Here is a 13,819-nt window from a genome sequence, read left to right as displayed (position 1 = left end):
TATCAACAAATAAACATGTCTTATATCCACCCACGCATTGACATACTGCAATATCATTCATTTAAAAAGTACATTCACTTACGTCTGGTTGAGATATTGTAGAGTCACATTGATGATTTCACCGACGATTTCAGCTTCGGTCACATTATATGAGCTCACCGAAACAGGCAGTTGATCGTATGGATTTACTCTAGCGACAAATTCAGAGAAAAAACGGCTATACGCCCCAAGATAATCACCATCAGAACAATCTTCCGCCATTCTTTTTTGTCTTCGTGAAAAATCCAAATTAGCGGCACACACTTCTTTCAGCACAAAGAGCACGATATTTGACTTCGTTTATGAGATGTTAACACGATACCTCAGTAGTTATCTCTTCGTAAGTCAAATTAACATGGAGATATAAGAATGAAACGAAGAGAAAGAGAAAGAAAGCAAAAGTGTGTACGTATTTTGTTTTTATCGTTTTTCTAACAAAGCGATGTTCTGATCTAAACTTATTCGTTGATAGGAGATATTTGTATTTAGGTTACGTCACTCATTCAACATCGCGTACGCACATAACACTACGGGTTCGATCGAACGACGCGTTTCACTATTGTGCTTCTCTCAAAGAAGTGGGGAGGATTTGCCGCGACGTTTAAACACTATCTCTCCCGCTTCTTTGAGTCCAGCGTTGCTTTTTGCCTTTCCTTTTGCCACGGCCACTGGCCACTTGCGGATTGACTCTCGTAACGGAGGAAAAAGTGCGTAACGGAATTCATCGAGTAGCGTACTGCGCATGTCTGACACGGAGCTCTACTGCTTCTTGGCCGTACATCTACTATACTTACTTCTTTATAGTATGTATTTATTATTATCTTTTTTCCAAATTATACATACTGACATATATATTTGATCAATAATATTTATTTAAAATAAACGATCATATAAATATATAAATAGAAAGCATAATCAGAATAAAATTTTCTTTATAGAAATATTAAAGAAAAATGAATTCATTTAAAAAAAAAATTAATATTTAATTGTAATGAATTGTATATATATATTAAAGTTATAGTAATTTTAATTATTATGAAAAATTAAAATATAGAAATATTTTTATTCATATATTTTTATGCATAATAATAAATATATTGTATTTTATATTGTAAAATATATATATACATATTTTTATATATTTCTTTATTTTTAATATAAATATAAATATTTTTATTTTAAATTTGATCGAAATTTTAGACAATATAAATTAATTCCTAGCAAATTTATCTTATTATTTATTTTGATTAATTGATATTTTTCATGTCATATTTCATATTAATATAAATTTATAATTTAAAACATACATAATATCATATAATTTATAAATTTTTTTGTTACAACAATAAAACACAAAATCTTTAAGAAATTTAAGATTTTAGAAAAATGTTTATTTTTACAAATATTGTATTAGCTAAATTCTTAATATCATATAATATTTAGATATAATATTAAAGAAATTAAATTATTTTTACATTATAGTACAAGAATTTTTTAAATTTTCTTCACTTTTTTCATTTTTTGCTCTGCTACTTACAATTTTTAAATATGAATTTTGATTTTTTTCATCCAACCACTTAGGTAATGGTGCATTCCAATTTTCTGGAGGTTTATCTCGTTTTTGCCAAACATCATTATCATAATGAGCTTGTAACCTTTGAAATCTACGTTTTTTCTCACTTTCTATTAGTTCAATCTATAAAAAATACAATATTAAAATAAATAATTTATTTTTTAAATTTTATACAATATTTATGAATTATTTGATTTCTAACATACATATGCTTTTTTATCTTTCTTGCGTTCCCATAAATCACAATTATTATAATCAATTTTCCATTGTTTACAATCTATTGTTTCTCCATATATGAAATATTGATGAAAACGAGCTCTAAAGCTTGTACAGTCATTATATTCCGCTTTGTAAATTTCACATGGCTTAATCTAAGATATAAAAAATGTTAAATTATTATATTATAAACAAATAATGTATTAACACTTTGTTATATCTTTAATGTTTAATTAAAATTGAAATATAAAATTAAGATATAATAAAGTTAATATATAAAAAAATATATAGTAACCAGCCAAGAATATTCAATTTCTTCTTGAATTTTGTTTGTAGTATTGTTAGGTTCAGGCATCTTAGTTTTATTTCTTTGGTTAAATAATTCACTTAAATAATTATCAATTATTTTTTTTCTTATAATTAAAACTCAGAATTAAATGATTAATATTTTTTCACATTTAAAACTTGTTTTAATAAGATATTATGTTTATAAAAACGGAATATTTATAAATACTTAATGATTCAAATACAATATGACATTATATAACATCAGTAACATAAGATTTCTATTGATATTTCAATAATATTACAATGTATTTCACATTTAAATATTAAATATTTCAAAAAAATTATAATTTTATATTATATTTTAGATTATGTTAAAACATTATATAAAAAAAATAATTATGAATTCACTTTAAAATATTAAGCGTAGTTTATACTTCAGATATAAGTCATCATGATCAATCTGACAACACCGCAAAAATAGCATAAACAGTATTTTACAAGCATAAACAATTTTATATTAGTATTGTCATTATTAATTTATAATATTTCAAATGCTGTAATATTATAATCTATGTATAAAAAAATTAAAATAAAAGATATAAAAATTTATCTACAATTGACTTGAAATAAAAATTATACTTTTATAAATATACTATAAAAAATTATTATGAAAAATCTTTTTATTAATGTAAACAAAACAAATCTGTTAATTATATGACACATGCTATAACACTAAACTATAATTTCAATTATATTTCATTTATTAAATAATTCATAATACGCGGAAAATTACAATTAAATTATTCTATATTGAAATGATAGTGTGAGTACTATTGTCAAATTTAATAAAATAAATGTCTCTCTTTTTTCTCCTGAAGGAATAATTTTTTCTTTTAATAATTAAACCATTTACATAAATTTTTAATTAATAAGAATTATTTATAACAATGAATAAATATTTTATAAATATTAAATATTTTATTTTTTTTCTTAAAAATCTTTTTTATACATTCTTACATATATATATATATATATATATATATATATATATATATATATATTTGAAGATTTGATATCATATTAATTTTTATATCTTTCTAATCAATATTATATAATTAGATATGTTTATAATATATTTTGTATTTATATTTTTATGATATTATAAAATAAAAAAACCGTTGGAATTGCATTCATTTGTCTGTACCAGTGATGCTCATTTTAACTAGATTTGATATATTAAATTCTAACAAACTTACTACATTAACATTATTAGAATATTTTAATCATGAAATTTTATATTATAAAAGTTAAACGAATGATACTGATTTAAATTTTTTCAAAATATAAAAATTCTAGTTTATTAATGAGTATCACTGATTTCCGCCATTCTCTCTTGCCCCTACCAGGCGTCGCGAACATATCGTCTTATTATGATTGTAATTCTTGTATTCTTGTTCTTAGTTTGAATTGAGTGTGTTTGCTATCTTATTGTAGAAATTTACAACGACTGTCAGTTTCCTAACCTCTTCGCCAACGAATGTTCCGGTGTTTCATATTGTGTTCAGTTAATAGTAACATATAATCACATAACATGATGTCGCGGTCTGTGCGTGCAGAGACTCGTAGTCGTGCCAAGGATGATATTAAGCGTGTAATGCAAGTCGTTGACAAAGTTCGCCATTGGTAAATCTCTTAACATATTATAGATGCACGAGGAAATGTTGAAACGTTTCACAAAAAAAGCAAAGAATGTAGTAAATATGGATATCAAAAATGGATTAAAATTTTTCTTACTTGCGAGATTTAATAGAGATTTTGCATTACACATGTCAGCTGTAAACAGACTTTTGTAGTTATGAAATATTTCATGTGTGTTGATTGAGTAATAGTGTTGTATGTCTGCTTTTTTAATAACAGTAAAGAAGGTAGCTCCTCTATCTGTTATTTTAATATTAATATAAGAAATGCGTGTCTCATGCTGATATTCTTATAGGGAAAAGAAATGGGTTACAATCGGAGAAACTACTATGAAGATTTATAAATGGGTACCTATATCGACACTTGATCAGGTAAATAAAAGTTGCAAGACATTTGTAAAAATAACCTATTAAAAATAATATTTCATTTTATAGAAGAAGAAAGGAAAAACAGTTGCAGACAAAGAAAATGGTTTGCCAAGGAAAAGTGGATTAGATTCTTCAAATTCCAACTTTGGTCTTACAGAGGATTCAAATACATGTAAGTTAAATTTCATAATATATAAAATATATTATTTTTGAATATTAAAATTTATAAAAGTTGTATAATATGTTAGGTTTTTCAACTGTTAGTGATTCTCAAGGATTAACAGACTTTTCTGCACATCTGGGATTTTCAGAAGATTCCAATTCACAAAATAGTGAACCAACACCTAAAAGGTTAAAGACTGATTAAAGTTTATCTTGTAACTGTTATTTGAGATATAAGATATTTAGGAAATCATTTTTATCTTCTACAAAATTTGCACATTATAAAGTTATCTTAAATCATGATTGTAAATTGACACATTCAAAGAAATTTCATTTTTCAATTTCATTTTACTCTATTTAATGAATATTTTTTCATTGAAGAAAAAATAATTATATTAAACAATTTAAGTTTAATATAATAAATTTATTTTTTTATATATGAATTTATTACAAATTAACATGGTTTAATTTAGAAATCACAATTAATGGTATTTTAATAAAAAAATTTGCATCAGATATTCAATTCATTTTATGATCTGATTTGAAAGAGACAACAAAAATGTAGTATAAAATTATTTTTCAAAACAGATTATATATTTTAAATAATATTCATATCATCATAAAATTATTTAATTCATGAAATACAAACAAGGTTTTCATTGATTTAATTATAACATCTTAATCATTGACATGTAGAATTTGGGACATGTAAAATAGATAATGATACTTATTTTTGCTGTAAAATAGTACCTCCAAAATACTTATGTATAATGTTACATTTATCTTAAAGCTATTTATGTGTCTAAACATAATCACATGTTCAATAGTTGTTTGATAATTGAGTATCATTGTACATACTTCAAATACCATTTTTTTGCTGATTTATATTTTACAACGAACTTGCATTCCTTGAGATTATGTTATAGCACCATGAAATGTACAAAATACGCTTTGACACTTATAAATAAAAGAATAAAATTGCGAATGTTTGAATTTATATTTACATAAGTTTTTAAGAAAGCAGAAAATGCTTTGGTAATGTTATTACATAATCATTTTCATTTATTTAAAAGCTAATGTACTTAAAATATATAATGTTTAAACATTTATTAAAAGGAAGCAAGAAAAAAATTTATTACATAGTTAATTATTACAATTTCTGTATGATAACTGTATATATAAATTCTTATCTATTATTTTAATAATCTGTGTGTGTACGTTATGGACTATGTACCTATGTACAGAAAAAATCCGAATATAAAAAAAAATTTAATGTCTTTTTTAATACCTTTAATCTAGTGATAATCTTAAATGAAAGATTTTTATATTTATGAATTTTTATAATTTTATTTTAATTTAAATTCTAATTGATATAAATAATATGAATATATTTGATAATAAATTTAATATTTAAAACTATTTTAAAATTTTTCTGTCCTGCTGATTTAAAATCTGCATATTTTGCATGATATTAAACAAATTAATGAATTAAATTATACAATTTTTTGTATAAATATTGTATAAATTTTTTGAAAATGTAATATTTTTATATATTATATTTAATTTATATCTTAAACGTAAAATTAAGTATAAAGATTAATAAAAATAATCATAAAAATATATTTTTTTAAATTAAATAAAATATATTTAAAAAAATATATCTTAAATAAATTGCAAGATATATGTTTACCAAGGTAAAATTTTTCCATCATATTGTATAAAACAACCTGTATGTTTTTCAGTTAATGTATTTAATGTTTTTAAAATATTATTAACACTAGTATCAATATCCATGGGCGCCCCGTTACCGCCCATATCTGTACGCACCCAACCAGGATGAAAACAAGCGACGAGGATTCCATCTTGCTTTAAATCAATGCTCATTGATTTTGTAGCTGCATTAAGTGCTACCTAAAAATAAGATAAACATTATAAAATATCTTATAATATGAATTATAAGATAATTGGTATATTCTTTATTATATTATTTAGACTATTTAGTATATGTAATGTGATTGTAAATATATCACATTATATGTTAATTGAAATAAAAAAAAAATAATATACCTTACTACATCTATATGGATAATATCCACCTTCATTATTTTCAGCAATACTTCCAAGAATTGAAGACATGTTAATAACTGCAGCTCTATTAACATTCATTTTTGATTTGTCTTTAAAATTATTAGATGCTATTTTCAACAGTGGTAGAAGAGCCTAAAAATTTATAAAAAATTAATTATATTTATTAATATTTATTAATATTAATTAAAAATGTATAAACTAAAATATAGTGAATCTAACATATAAAAAAAATATATTTAAATTATACAAAGAATTCTATAAAATTAAACTATTTTATAAATAATAAATTATTTATAAATAATAGTTTATAAATAAATAATTTTATAATAGAAAAAACAAGAAATAAAAATTCTAATGATTTTCATTAAGATAAAATATATATTTATATATATTTAATTATATATACATATATGTTATATTAAAATTAAATTATTTTTTTATATAATTTTATGAATTATATAAATGATAAACAATTAGTTTTTTAAATAAAATGTATAAATATTTAGATTTTAAAATATTATATCTTCTAAATATAAAAATGATGCTTAAAATAAATTTAACACTTACTTTTGTTAACATAATTGGTGCTATTGTATTTACATAAAATTGTTTTATAAGCTGTTCTTCTTTGACAAGACCGAGTCTTGTAAATTTTGTACTAATTCCGGCATTATTATATAAGACATTTAGTCCTGCCTTCCCTACTTTTTCGTTCACAATTTGTACTAATTTGTCGTAATCTTTAGTATTTGTTATATCTTTAAAAAAAAAAGAAAAAAAGAGTTATAAAAATTGTTCAATTTTCAAAACGTATATATTAATAATCATCAAATTAAAAATAATAATTTCTTTGCAAATTTATTGAATCTATTGTCTATGATAAAATAAAAATCACATATATATTTCGTTTTTATTTTTAAACAATCATTTTTAACAATTATAAATGATTTAATAATAATTATTTTTGAAAAATAAATATATGTATATCTCTATAAAGATAAAATTTGATCTTTAAAATTTTAATCTATATATTAAATTTAATACTTTCATAGATGAGTTTAAACTATTAACTATAGAACTTCAACTATAGTATAGTGAATTCCATTTACTATAATAATAGTTCTGGTCAATAGATTTGTATTTTTGATAAAGCAATTGCGAACAGTACGTGTTATTCAGTATTTCGCTATTTTTGGTGTTCAATTTTCAAAATAATCTATAAAAATTGATTTTGCAATTGATATTTAATGCAAAATTGTTTAATCTCGACGATTTATATATTTTCAGTTTCATTACAAATAAACAGCATGTAACAGACATTGGTAAGTCATATTTTTTTTTCTTTACTTCTTTTTATTTATAATTTTATTAAATTCATATCATGTAACATAATATTTCTTTATTTTTAAAAATTATATTAGAAGAAATTTTTAAATTATTTGACAATTTTTTTAACAATAAAAAAACAACTGAATTGGATTGAAAATGATTTAAAACACATAACGATATATATATGAACTTAATTTCTTAATTTCCTATATCTAAAATTAATATCTTTTGTACTATATATTATTTTTTTCGAAAAAATTATTTTAAAATTGATATATTTTATTATATAAGTTGTTTAATTACATTAAATAATAAATATAAATATAAAATTTCATTATTATCAGAATGAATAACATTTCATAATTTATTATCAGATATCATAAGAAGTACGTATCAATCAATGTAATCCAAATGAAATTCCAATATTTTTCAATAACAGCCATTAAATTTTTATTCTGCAAATATAGATTATTGTTTCTTCGATCATCAACCTGAATTGTTTCTTATTTTGTACATTTTAATATGAAATCTAAGAAAAAAAAATCGTGGTGTCTTAATTGTCGAAAAAAATCACAAACTATGGATTCAGATTTAAGTGATCAAGAAACAGAAGACTATGCGAAATCTTTGAATAATCTTACGGAAAAACAAAATGATTTAACAGGTAATTTTTTTATAATTTGTTATTAAGATTTTTAGAAATTATAATATAAAAAAGATATTATAAAATTTTTTTTACATAGATTATTTTATTTAAATTTTTTTAAATATTTTTATATATTTTATTATTATTTGAATTTTATGTGACAAGCAATAAAAGAGAACAATTTTAATAAAATCATTTCGATATTTCACAATTTAAATCTTCTGAAAAAATCTTAGATTGAATATTCACATAAAGTTATTGATAATATATTTATTTATTACGAATGATAAAGAATGATTAAAACATGTTATGAAACATATTGTTTAAGGACAATTAAATATAATAATAAAATTTGATAAAATTTAATAAAATATTTTGTATATTATAATGATTACATTTAAATTAAATTCACTTAAAAAGTTATTCAATTAAATTGTTTTCGAAATGTGAAATAATTTTTTACTTTAAATTAATAAATTAAATTGTTTAAAATTAGAAATGAAGATATTCTTAGTATCTGAAGCATTGAACGTTTTTTTAAACATTGATTTTTTTCATTATTTTTATTTATAAAAATTCTTATAGATTGAAAATAAAAAGTTGTTTTACGAAATAATACTGAACATGTGTTATATGTCATCAAATTAATGGCTGAATTAATTTTGAGTAAATAATCTTTTTGTATTTTATTATTCCTGATTAGATATGATAATTAAAATAAAAAATGAAAAAATAAAAAATATATAATATAAATATAAAATATAAAATAATGTAAGTGGTAACTTTAATACTTTACTATAATTTTTTTATTAAATGTATTTTTTAAATATTTATTTTATTAATATTTTATTATAAAATATTTTATTAATATAAAAATTATATTAAAAATTGTATCAAAATATTTTAAAAACAAAATGTATATATCACAATTATTTAACTTTTAGATCAATCTAGAAAAATTTTATTCATTATATAAAAACAATTTTTCAGTTATTGTATAATTTTTTTTTTATAAATTATCAGTAATCAAACATATTAGATTATTGATAAAGATTTTTGATAAAGATAATAATGAAAATATTTTATTTGAAGTAATAAAATGATATGATATGATATAGTTACATACCTATTTCGATGATATGAATATTTTTTGATTTCTCAGCTAATGTAGTTAATTCCTAAAAAAAAATTCAAATTCTAAGATAATTGCCAATTATTTTTAATGACATATTTTAAGATATTCTTTAAATTTTTTTGAAATTTTACAATATGTAATTCGAATAAATTCATAAATTATTTGAAACAATCACATAATTATCATCTTTAATAAAAAAAAAGAATTATTTAAAATAGATGGAAAGATACTAATACATGAAGATAAAAAGAATTATTCCTAAGATAGATATAGATATAAAATAAAAAATTTTATATAATAAATTCTCGTATATATATAATAAAGATTATTTGAATTTTCTAGAATTTATATTAAACTTTTTCTGAGAACCGGTTTTCAAAACCTTTTCATAATGAAATCTACAGTGACTTGCATTGAATGTTTTTTTGCGTAATTGTGTGACATACAATGTGTGAGTTACTAATATAAATCGGACTTGAATCTGTGTGTCTGTAGTAACCATATAATAGATGGCGGTAAAGAACTCAAGTAGGCGTCAGTTCGCTTTTGTCTTTTAGTTGTAAAAAGCCGTTCGATTAAGTGCTATATCAAATAGAGAACATTCCTTACAGAGAAAAAGCATTAGTTACTCCTTTTATTTATACATTCCTTTATAACGTGAATATTAAAACGAATATTAAAGTGGAACGATGCCACCAATTGGTAAGTCCAATTTATAAATCGAATCCGGTTATTGCATAATGTCTTTCATTCACTTGACCAATCTTACCCTTGCTTTATTCACGTCTCGACAAGTTGCGAAAATATTTTCTGGTGGTTGCGACTGTTTCACTAGGTGTTTCACAAAACCTAATCCAATTCCACGGTTGCAGCCCGTGATCAAAATTGACTTCATTATACGTTACAATTATCTTCTCGGATATTTTTCTTATAATTCTCCAATTACTGTTGTATTCCGTGAAATCTTATTTTATATTGTGAAACACGAGTGTCATCAGGGTGACGTCACGTAGCCGTGAGCGGCTGGTAATAATCATGGCGACGTTAACGTTGCTCACGAGGCTTGTGACATTTCGTTCCGCTCACGCCAAATTGCTCGAGTTACCATGGTCGACATGTAACACTTTTCCTTATGGAAGGACTGCAATGGCTTGCATGTGCTGTGAGTTTTAGGATTCTGTGATTTGTAGATGAGAACACGGTTTAGTTTTATTAACATTATGTTAAATCTATGTATTTGTATATTGACAACCGGTAATTATATTAGGTTAAAAATAATTGAGTTGAATTAATATGATTCTGTGATTTGTTTGAAGTCTATTAATTGACGTACGATTTGGTCGATAGTTTTATTTTTAGACAGTTTCATCATAATATAGTTATATATTTATGATAACAAAAATATTACATAACCTCATTCTTATAATTGCTTTTGCATTTGAAAGTTTAAAATTAAATATTGTTGTATTTGTTTATTGCAGCTGATCAAAAATTCATGTATGATCTAATTGTTATTGGGGGTGGATCAGGTGGTTTGGCAGCAGCTAAAGAAGCAGTTAATTTCGGTGCAAAAGTTGCAGTTTTAGATTTTGTCACACCCTCTCCACGAGGTAGCACTTGGGGTCTAGGTGGTACTTGTGTAAATGTTGGTTGTATACCAAAAAAATTAATGCACCAAGCAGCTTTGTTAGGAGAATCAATTCATGTAAGTCTTTTATTGATAGATTAATTATTTTTTATAATTCAATAATATTTTAAATATTGAATTTTTATATTTTTAGGACTCAGTATCTTATGGTTGGCAGTTACCAGATCCAAAAACTATTAAAAATGATTGGGAAGCATTAAGAACAGCAGTACAAAATCATGTAAAATCTGTAAATTGGGTTACACGAGTAGAGCTCAGAACAAAGTTAGTAATATTTTATTTTTATTTCTTAAATATAAAATTTATATTTATTCATTCTTTTTATTATTACAGAAAAATCGAATATTTTAATGCACTTGGTTATTTTAAAGATCAACATACAATATTAGGAAAACTGAAAAATGGAGAAGAAAAAGAGTTTACAGCTCAAAATATTCTGATTGCTGTAGGTGGTAGACCGAGGTATCCTGATATTCCTGGTGCTTTAGAATATGGTATTACCAGTGATGATATCTTTAGTTTAGAAAAAGCTCCAGGAAAGACACTTATTGTTGGTGCTGGATGTATCCTTTTTCTATAAAAATATTAATAATTCTAATCTTTATTTTTCTATTATTGTATGTAATTTTTTGTAAAACTTGAAATATAATATAAAATATTATATATATATATAAATATAAGGTCTAATCAACTTCATAAACATTTTAATAAAATTTTTTCTTATAAAAAAAAATTTTTTCTTTAATAAATGAATAGATATTGGTTTAGAATGTGCTGGATTTTTAAATGGCTTAGGTTATGATGCAACTGTAATGGTACGTTCAATCGTGTTACGAGGATTTGATCAACAAATGGCAAATACTGTTGCCCAGGAAATGGAGAGACGTGGTGTACACTTTATTTATGAAGCTAAACCATCAAAAATTGAAAAGCAAAGTGATGGTCGACTTCTTGTACATTGGGTTGATAAAGTATGTGTTGATAACATCTTATAATTTGAAAAAAAAAAAGAATTAATATTTAAATTATTTTTATATAACAATCTTTATTTTAGGATAGACAAACACATCAAGATACTTTTGATACTGTTCTTTTTGCTATTGGCCGCAAACCACTCACAGAAGAATTAAAACCTGAAAATATTGGTCTTAAACTTGTTCCTGAAACTGCAAAAATAGATGCAATAGATGAGCAAACAAATGTCCCAAATATATATGCTGTTGGTGATGTACTTCATGTGAGTTTTAAATTTTCAATTTTTTTAATAATAGATTTCTTTTTCTAGTTTATATACAATTTATATTTAATTTTATATATTCTTTAATATATAAAATTATATTTAATATTATATTATTATTAAAATATATATCATAATTATTATTATAAAGGATATTATATAAATTACTAAAATAAAATTATTATTTGTAATTATTTGTAACTCTTTTTGTGTATTATAGAAAAGACCAGAATTAACTCCTGTTGCTATACATGCGGGTCGATTATTGGCAAGAAGATTATTTGGAAATTCAACGGAACAAATGGATTATGTGAATGTAGCAACAACAGTATTTAGTCCTTTAGAATATGGTTGTGTTGGCCTTAGCGAAGAAGCAGCAATTGCTATTCATGGAAACGATAAAATAGAAATTTATCATGCATATTACAAACCAACGGAATTTTTCATACCACAAAAAGATGTTTCTAATTGCTATTTAAAAGTTATTGCTTTTAGAAATGGTGATCAGAGAGTGCTTGGCATGCATTTTATTGGTCCTAATGCTGGTGAAGTGATTCAAGGTTTTGCTGTTGCTATTAAGTATGTATTTTATTTTTTTTTGTATCATATTAATTACTTGGTGTTTTATTGTTTCATTAATTTTTTTTATTTTTTCAGGTGTAATTTAACATTCCCAAAACTAAAAGATACAATAGGAATTCATCCAACAGTAGCAGAAGAATTTACACGTATATCTGTAACTAAACGTTCTGGGCTTGATCCTAAGCCACAAAGTTGTTGCAGTTAAAATATACATATTAGACTTGTTGCATTGCTAATATTTGTGAATACTTTTGAATATGATGGATCACGAACGTTTTCCGTGCTTATTGCATTGATCGTTCGCTCTAGAAGTAATTTTCTAATCGGAGATTCTTTTAACTGAAAATACTTTTTATTAAATGCAAGTTGGAGAGAATTCTTCGAATATTACAATATTTTCAATATGAAATTAGAAAGCAATGTAGAACGCATTGCGCTGTATGAAAAATTTGCTTCCTTTGGAGCATTAATAATTAATAAGAATATAACCTACATTGTTTTACAGTACTTACAATAATTTTTATAAACATAATTTTTTTCAAATACATCAATATATTCTCATATGTACATTCGAAAGAAAATAAATAAAAATCAAAATATATATTATATATTATTAATTTATTCGATAACATTAAGAATAATATTACACATTTAAATAAAAAATTAAATAATAAATTATTGACAGTAAAAGCTAGTAATGATAATATGTGAAAATAGAAAATTTATGTATATTAAAATATATATAGATATATATTTTTTTTTTTCAACTTTCTAAGCTTATTATATGACGTTTCTTACGTTGTTGATTTT

The 13,819-nt window shown here is 22.7% G+C and overlaps 5 protein-coding genes across 9 annotated transcripts in view; 2 read left to right on the top strand and 3 right to left on the bottom strand.

Moving 5' to 3' along the window:
• The window catches only part of LOC100863879 (uncharacterized), a 71,231-nt gene extending 70,428 nt beyond the window's left edge, over positions 1–803 (bottom strand). Inside the window, exon 1 of the mRNA XM_012494611.3 lies at positions 83–803. Coding sequence (XP_012350065.2) covers positions 83–261 — 179 coding nt within the window. The 5' untranslated portion in view covers positions 262–803. The remainder of the gene's footprint in view (positions 1–82) is intronic.
• Positions 804–1,408: 605 nt separating this feature from the next.
• LOC100863993 (synaptic plasticity regulator PANTS) lies at positions 1,409–2,972 on the bottom strand. Its single transcript, XM_003690793.4, has 3 exons — positions 2,124–2,972; positions 1,819–1,983; positions 1,409–1,735 (listed from the first exon to the last, which is right to left on the bottom strand). Exons 1-3 carry the CDS (start codon positions 2,181–2,183, stop codon positions 1,511–1,513), a joined length of 450 nt encoding a protein of 149 aa, XP_003690841.1. The 5' UTR covers positions 2,184–2,972; the 3' UTR covers positions 1,409–1,510.
• A 320-nt stretch (positions 2,973–3,292) lies between these two features.
• On the top strand, positions 3,293–5,329 carry BCL7-like (chromatin remodeling complex subunit BCL7B-like protein). The gene is made up of 4 exons (XM_086913672.1): positions 3,293–3,799; positions 4,110–4,185; positions 4,249–4,354; positions 4,431–5,329. The coding sequence occupies exons 1-4, from the start codon at positions 3,708–3,710 to the stop codon at positions 4,547–4,549; spliced, it is 393 nt and encodes a 130-aa protein (XP_086769798.1). The 5' UTR covers positions 3,293–3,707; the 3' UTR covers positions 4,550–5,329.
• Positions 4,917–10,615, bottom strand: sni (SDR family oxidoreductase sniffer). Of its 3 annotated transcripts, none has more exons than XM_003690635.4 (5): positions 10,312–10,615; positions 9,534–9,585; positions 7,000–7,190; positions 6,412–6,564; positions 4,917–6,255 (listed from the first exon to the last, which is right to left on the bottom strand). In XM_003690635.4, exons 1-5 carry the CDS (start codon positions 10,435–10,437, stop codon positions 6,031–6,033), a joined length of 747 nt encoding a protein of 248 aa, XP_003690683.1. In that variant the 5' UTR covers positions 10,438–10,615; the 3' UTR covers positions 4,917–6,030. The 3 variants fall into 3 exon arrangements, with proteins under 3 accessions (XP_003690683.1, XP_086769791.1, XP_086769792.1); XM_086913665.1 differs by lacking the exon at positions 10,312–10,615 and adding an exon at positions 9,925–10,044; XM_086913666.1 differs by lacking the exon at positions 10,312–10,615 and adding an exon at positions 9,955–10,044.
• On the top strand, positions 7,088–13,615 carry Trxr1 (Thioredoxin reductase 1). 3 transcript variants are annotated; one of them, XM_086913663.1, is made up of 9 exons: positions 7,088–7,754; positions 8,229–8,425; positions 11,024–11,247; positions 11,324–11,454; positions 11,524–11,753; positions 11,947–12,161; positions 12,245–12,427; positions 12,648–13,006; positions 13,085–13,615. In XM_086913663.1, the coding sequence occupies exons 2-9, from the start codon at positions 8,284–8,286 to the stop codon at positions 13,212–13,214; spliced, it is 1,614 nt and encodes a 537-aa protein (XP_086769789.1). In that variant the 5' UTR covers positions 7,088–7,754; positions 8,229–8,283; the 3' UTR covers positions 13,215–13,615. The 3 variants fall into 3 exon arrangements, with proteins under 3 accessions (XP_086769789.1, XP_003690650.1, XP_086769788.1); XM_003690602.4 differs by lacking the exons at positions 7,088–7,754; positions 8,229–8,425 and adding an exon at positions 10,034–10,244; XM_086913662.1 differs by lacking the exons at positions 7,088–7,754; positions 8,229–8,425 and adding an exon at positions 10,538–10,704.
• Positions 13,616–13,819: the final 204 nt, after the last annotated feature.

The sequence above is a fragment of the Apis florea genome, unplaced genomic scaffold (assembly GCF_048593485.1).
Source record: "Apis florea isolate Af1SG1 unplaced genomic scaffold, ASM4859348v1 contig_3496_pilon, whole genome shotgun sequence".
NCBI lineage: Eukaryota > Metazoa > Arthropoda > Insecta > Hymenoptera > Apidae > Apis > Apis florea.
This window is presented reverse-complemented; position numbering and strand designations above follow the sequence as displayed.

Excerpts from the sequence above, each read along its gene's own strand:
- BCL7-like (XM_086913672.1), top strand. The coding sequence starts at position 3,708 with ATGATGTCGCGGTCTGTGCGTGCAGAGACTCGTAGTCGTGCCAAGGAT. Across the intron at positions 3,800-4,109 it reads GTTGACAAAGTTCGCCATTG|GGAAAAGAAATGGGTTACAA; the intron begins GTAAATCTCTTA and ends ATATTCTTATAG. Across the intron at positions 4,355-4,430 it reads TACAGAGGATTCAAATACAT|GTTTTTCAACTGTTAGTGAT; the intron begins GTAAGTTAAATT and ends ATAATATGTTAG.
- sni (XM_003690635.4), bottom strand. The coding sequence starts at position 10,437 with ATGAAGTCAATTTTGATCACGGGCTGCAACCGTGGAATTGGATTAGGT. Across the intron at positions 9,586-10,311 it reads GAGACGTGAATAAAGCAAGG|GAATTAACTACATTAGCTGA; the intron begins GTAAGATTGGTC and ends ATTTTTTTTTAG. Across the intron at positions 6,565-6,999 it reads CACCAATTATGTTAACAAAA|GCTCTTCTACCACTGTTGAA; the intron begins GTAAGTGTTAAA and ends ATAAATTTTTAG.
- LOC100863993 (XM_003690793.4), bottom strand. The coding sequence starts at position 2,183 with ATGCCTGAACCTAACAATACTACAAACAAAATTCAAGAAGAAATTGAA. Across the intron at positions 1,984-2,123 it reads AAATTGAATATTCTTGGCTG|ATTAAGCCATGTGAAATTTA; the intron begins GTTACTATATAT and ends TTTATATCTTAG. Across the intron at positions 1,736-1,818 it reads AGAAAGATAAAAAAGCATAT|ATTGAACTAATAGAAAGTGA; the intron begins GTATGTTAGAAA and ends TATTTTTTATAG.
- Trxr1 (XM_086913663.1), top strand. The coding sequence starts at position 8,284 with ATGAAATCTAAGAAAAAAAAATCGTGGTGTCTTAATTGTCGAAAAAAA. Across the intron at positions 12,162-12,244 it reads TTGTACATTGGGTTGATAAA|GATAGACAAACACATCAAGA; the intron begins GTATGTGTTGAT and ends TCTTTATTTTAG. Across the intron at positions 12,428-12,647 it reads CTGTTGGTGATGTACTTCAT|AAAAGACCAGAATTAACTCC; the intron begins GTGAGTTTTAAA and ends TGTGTATTATAG.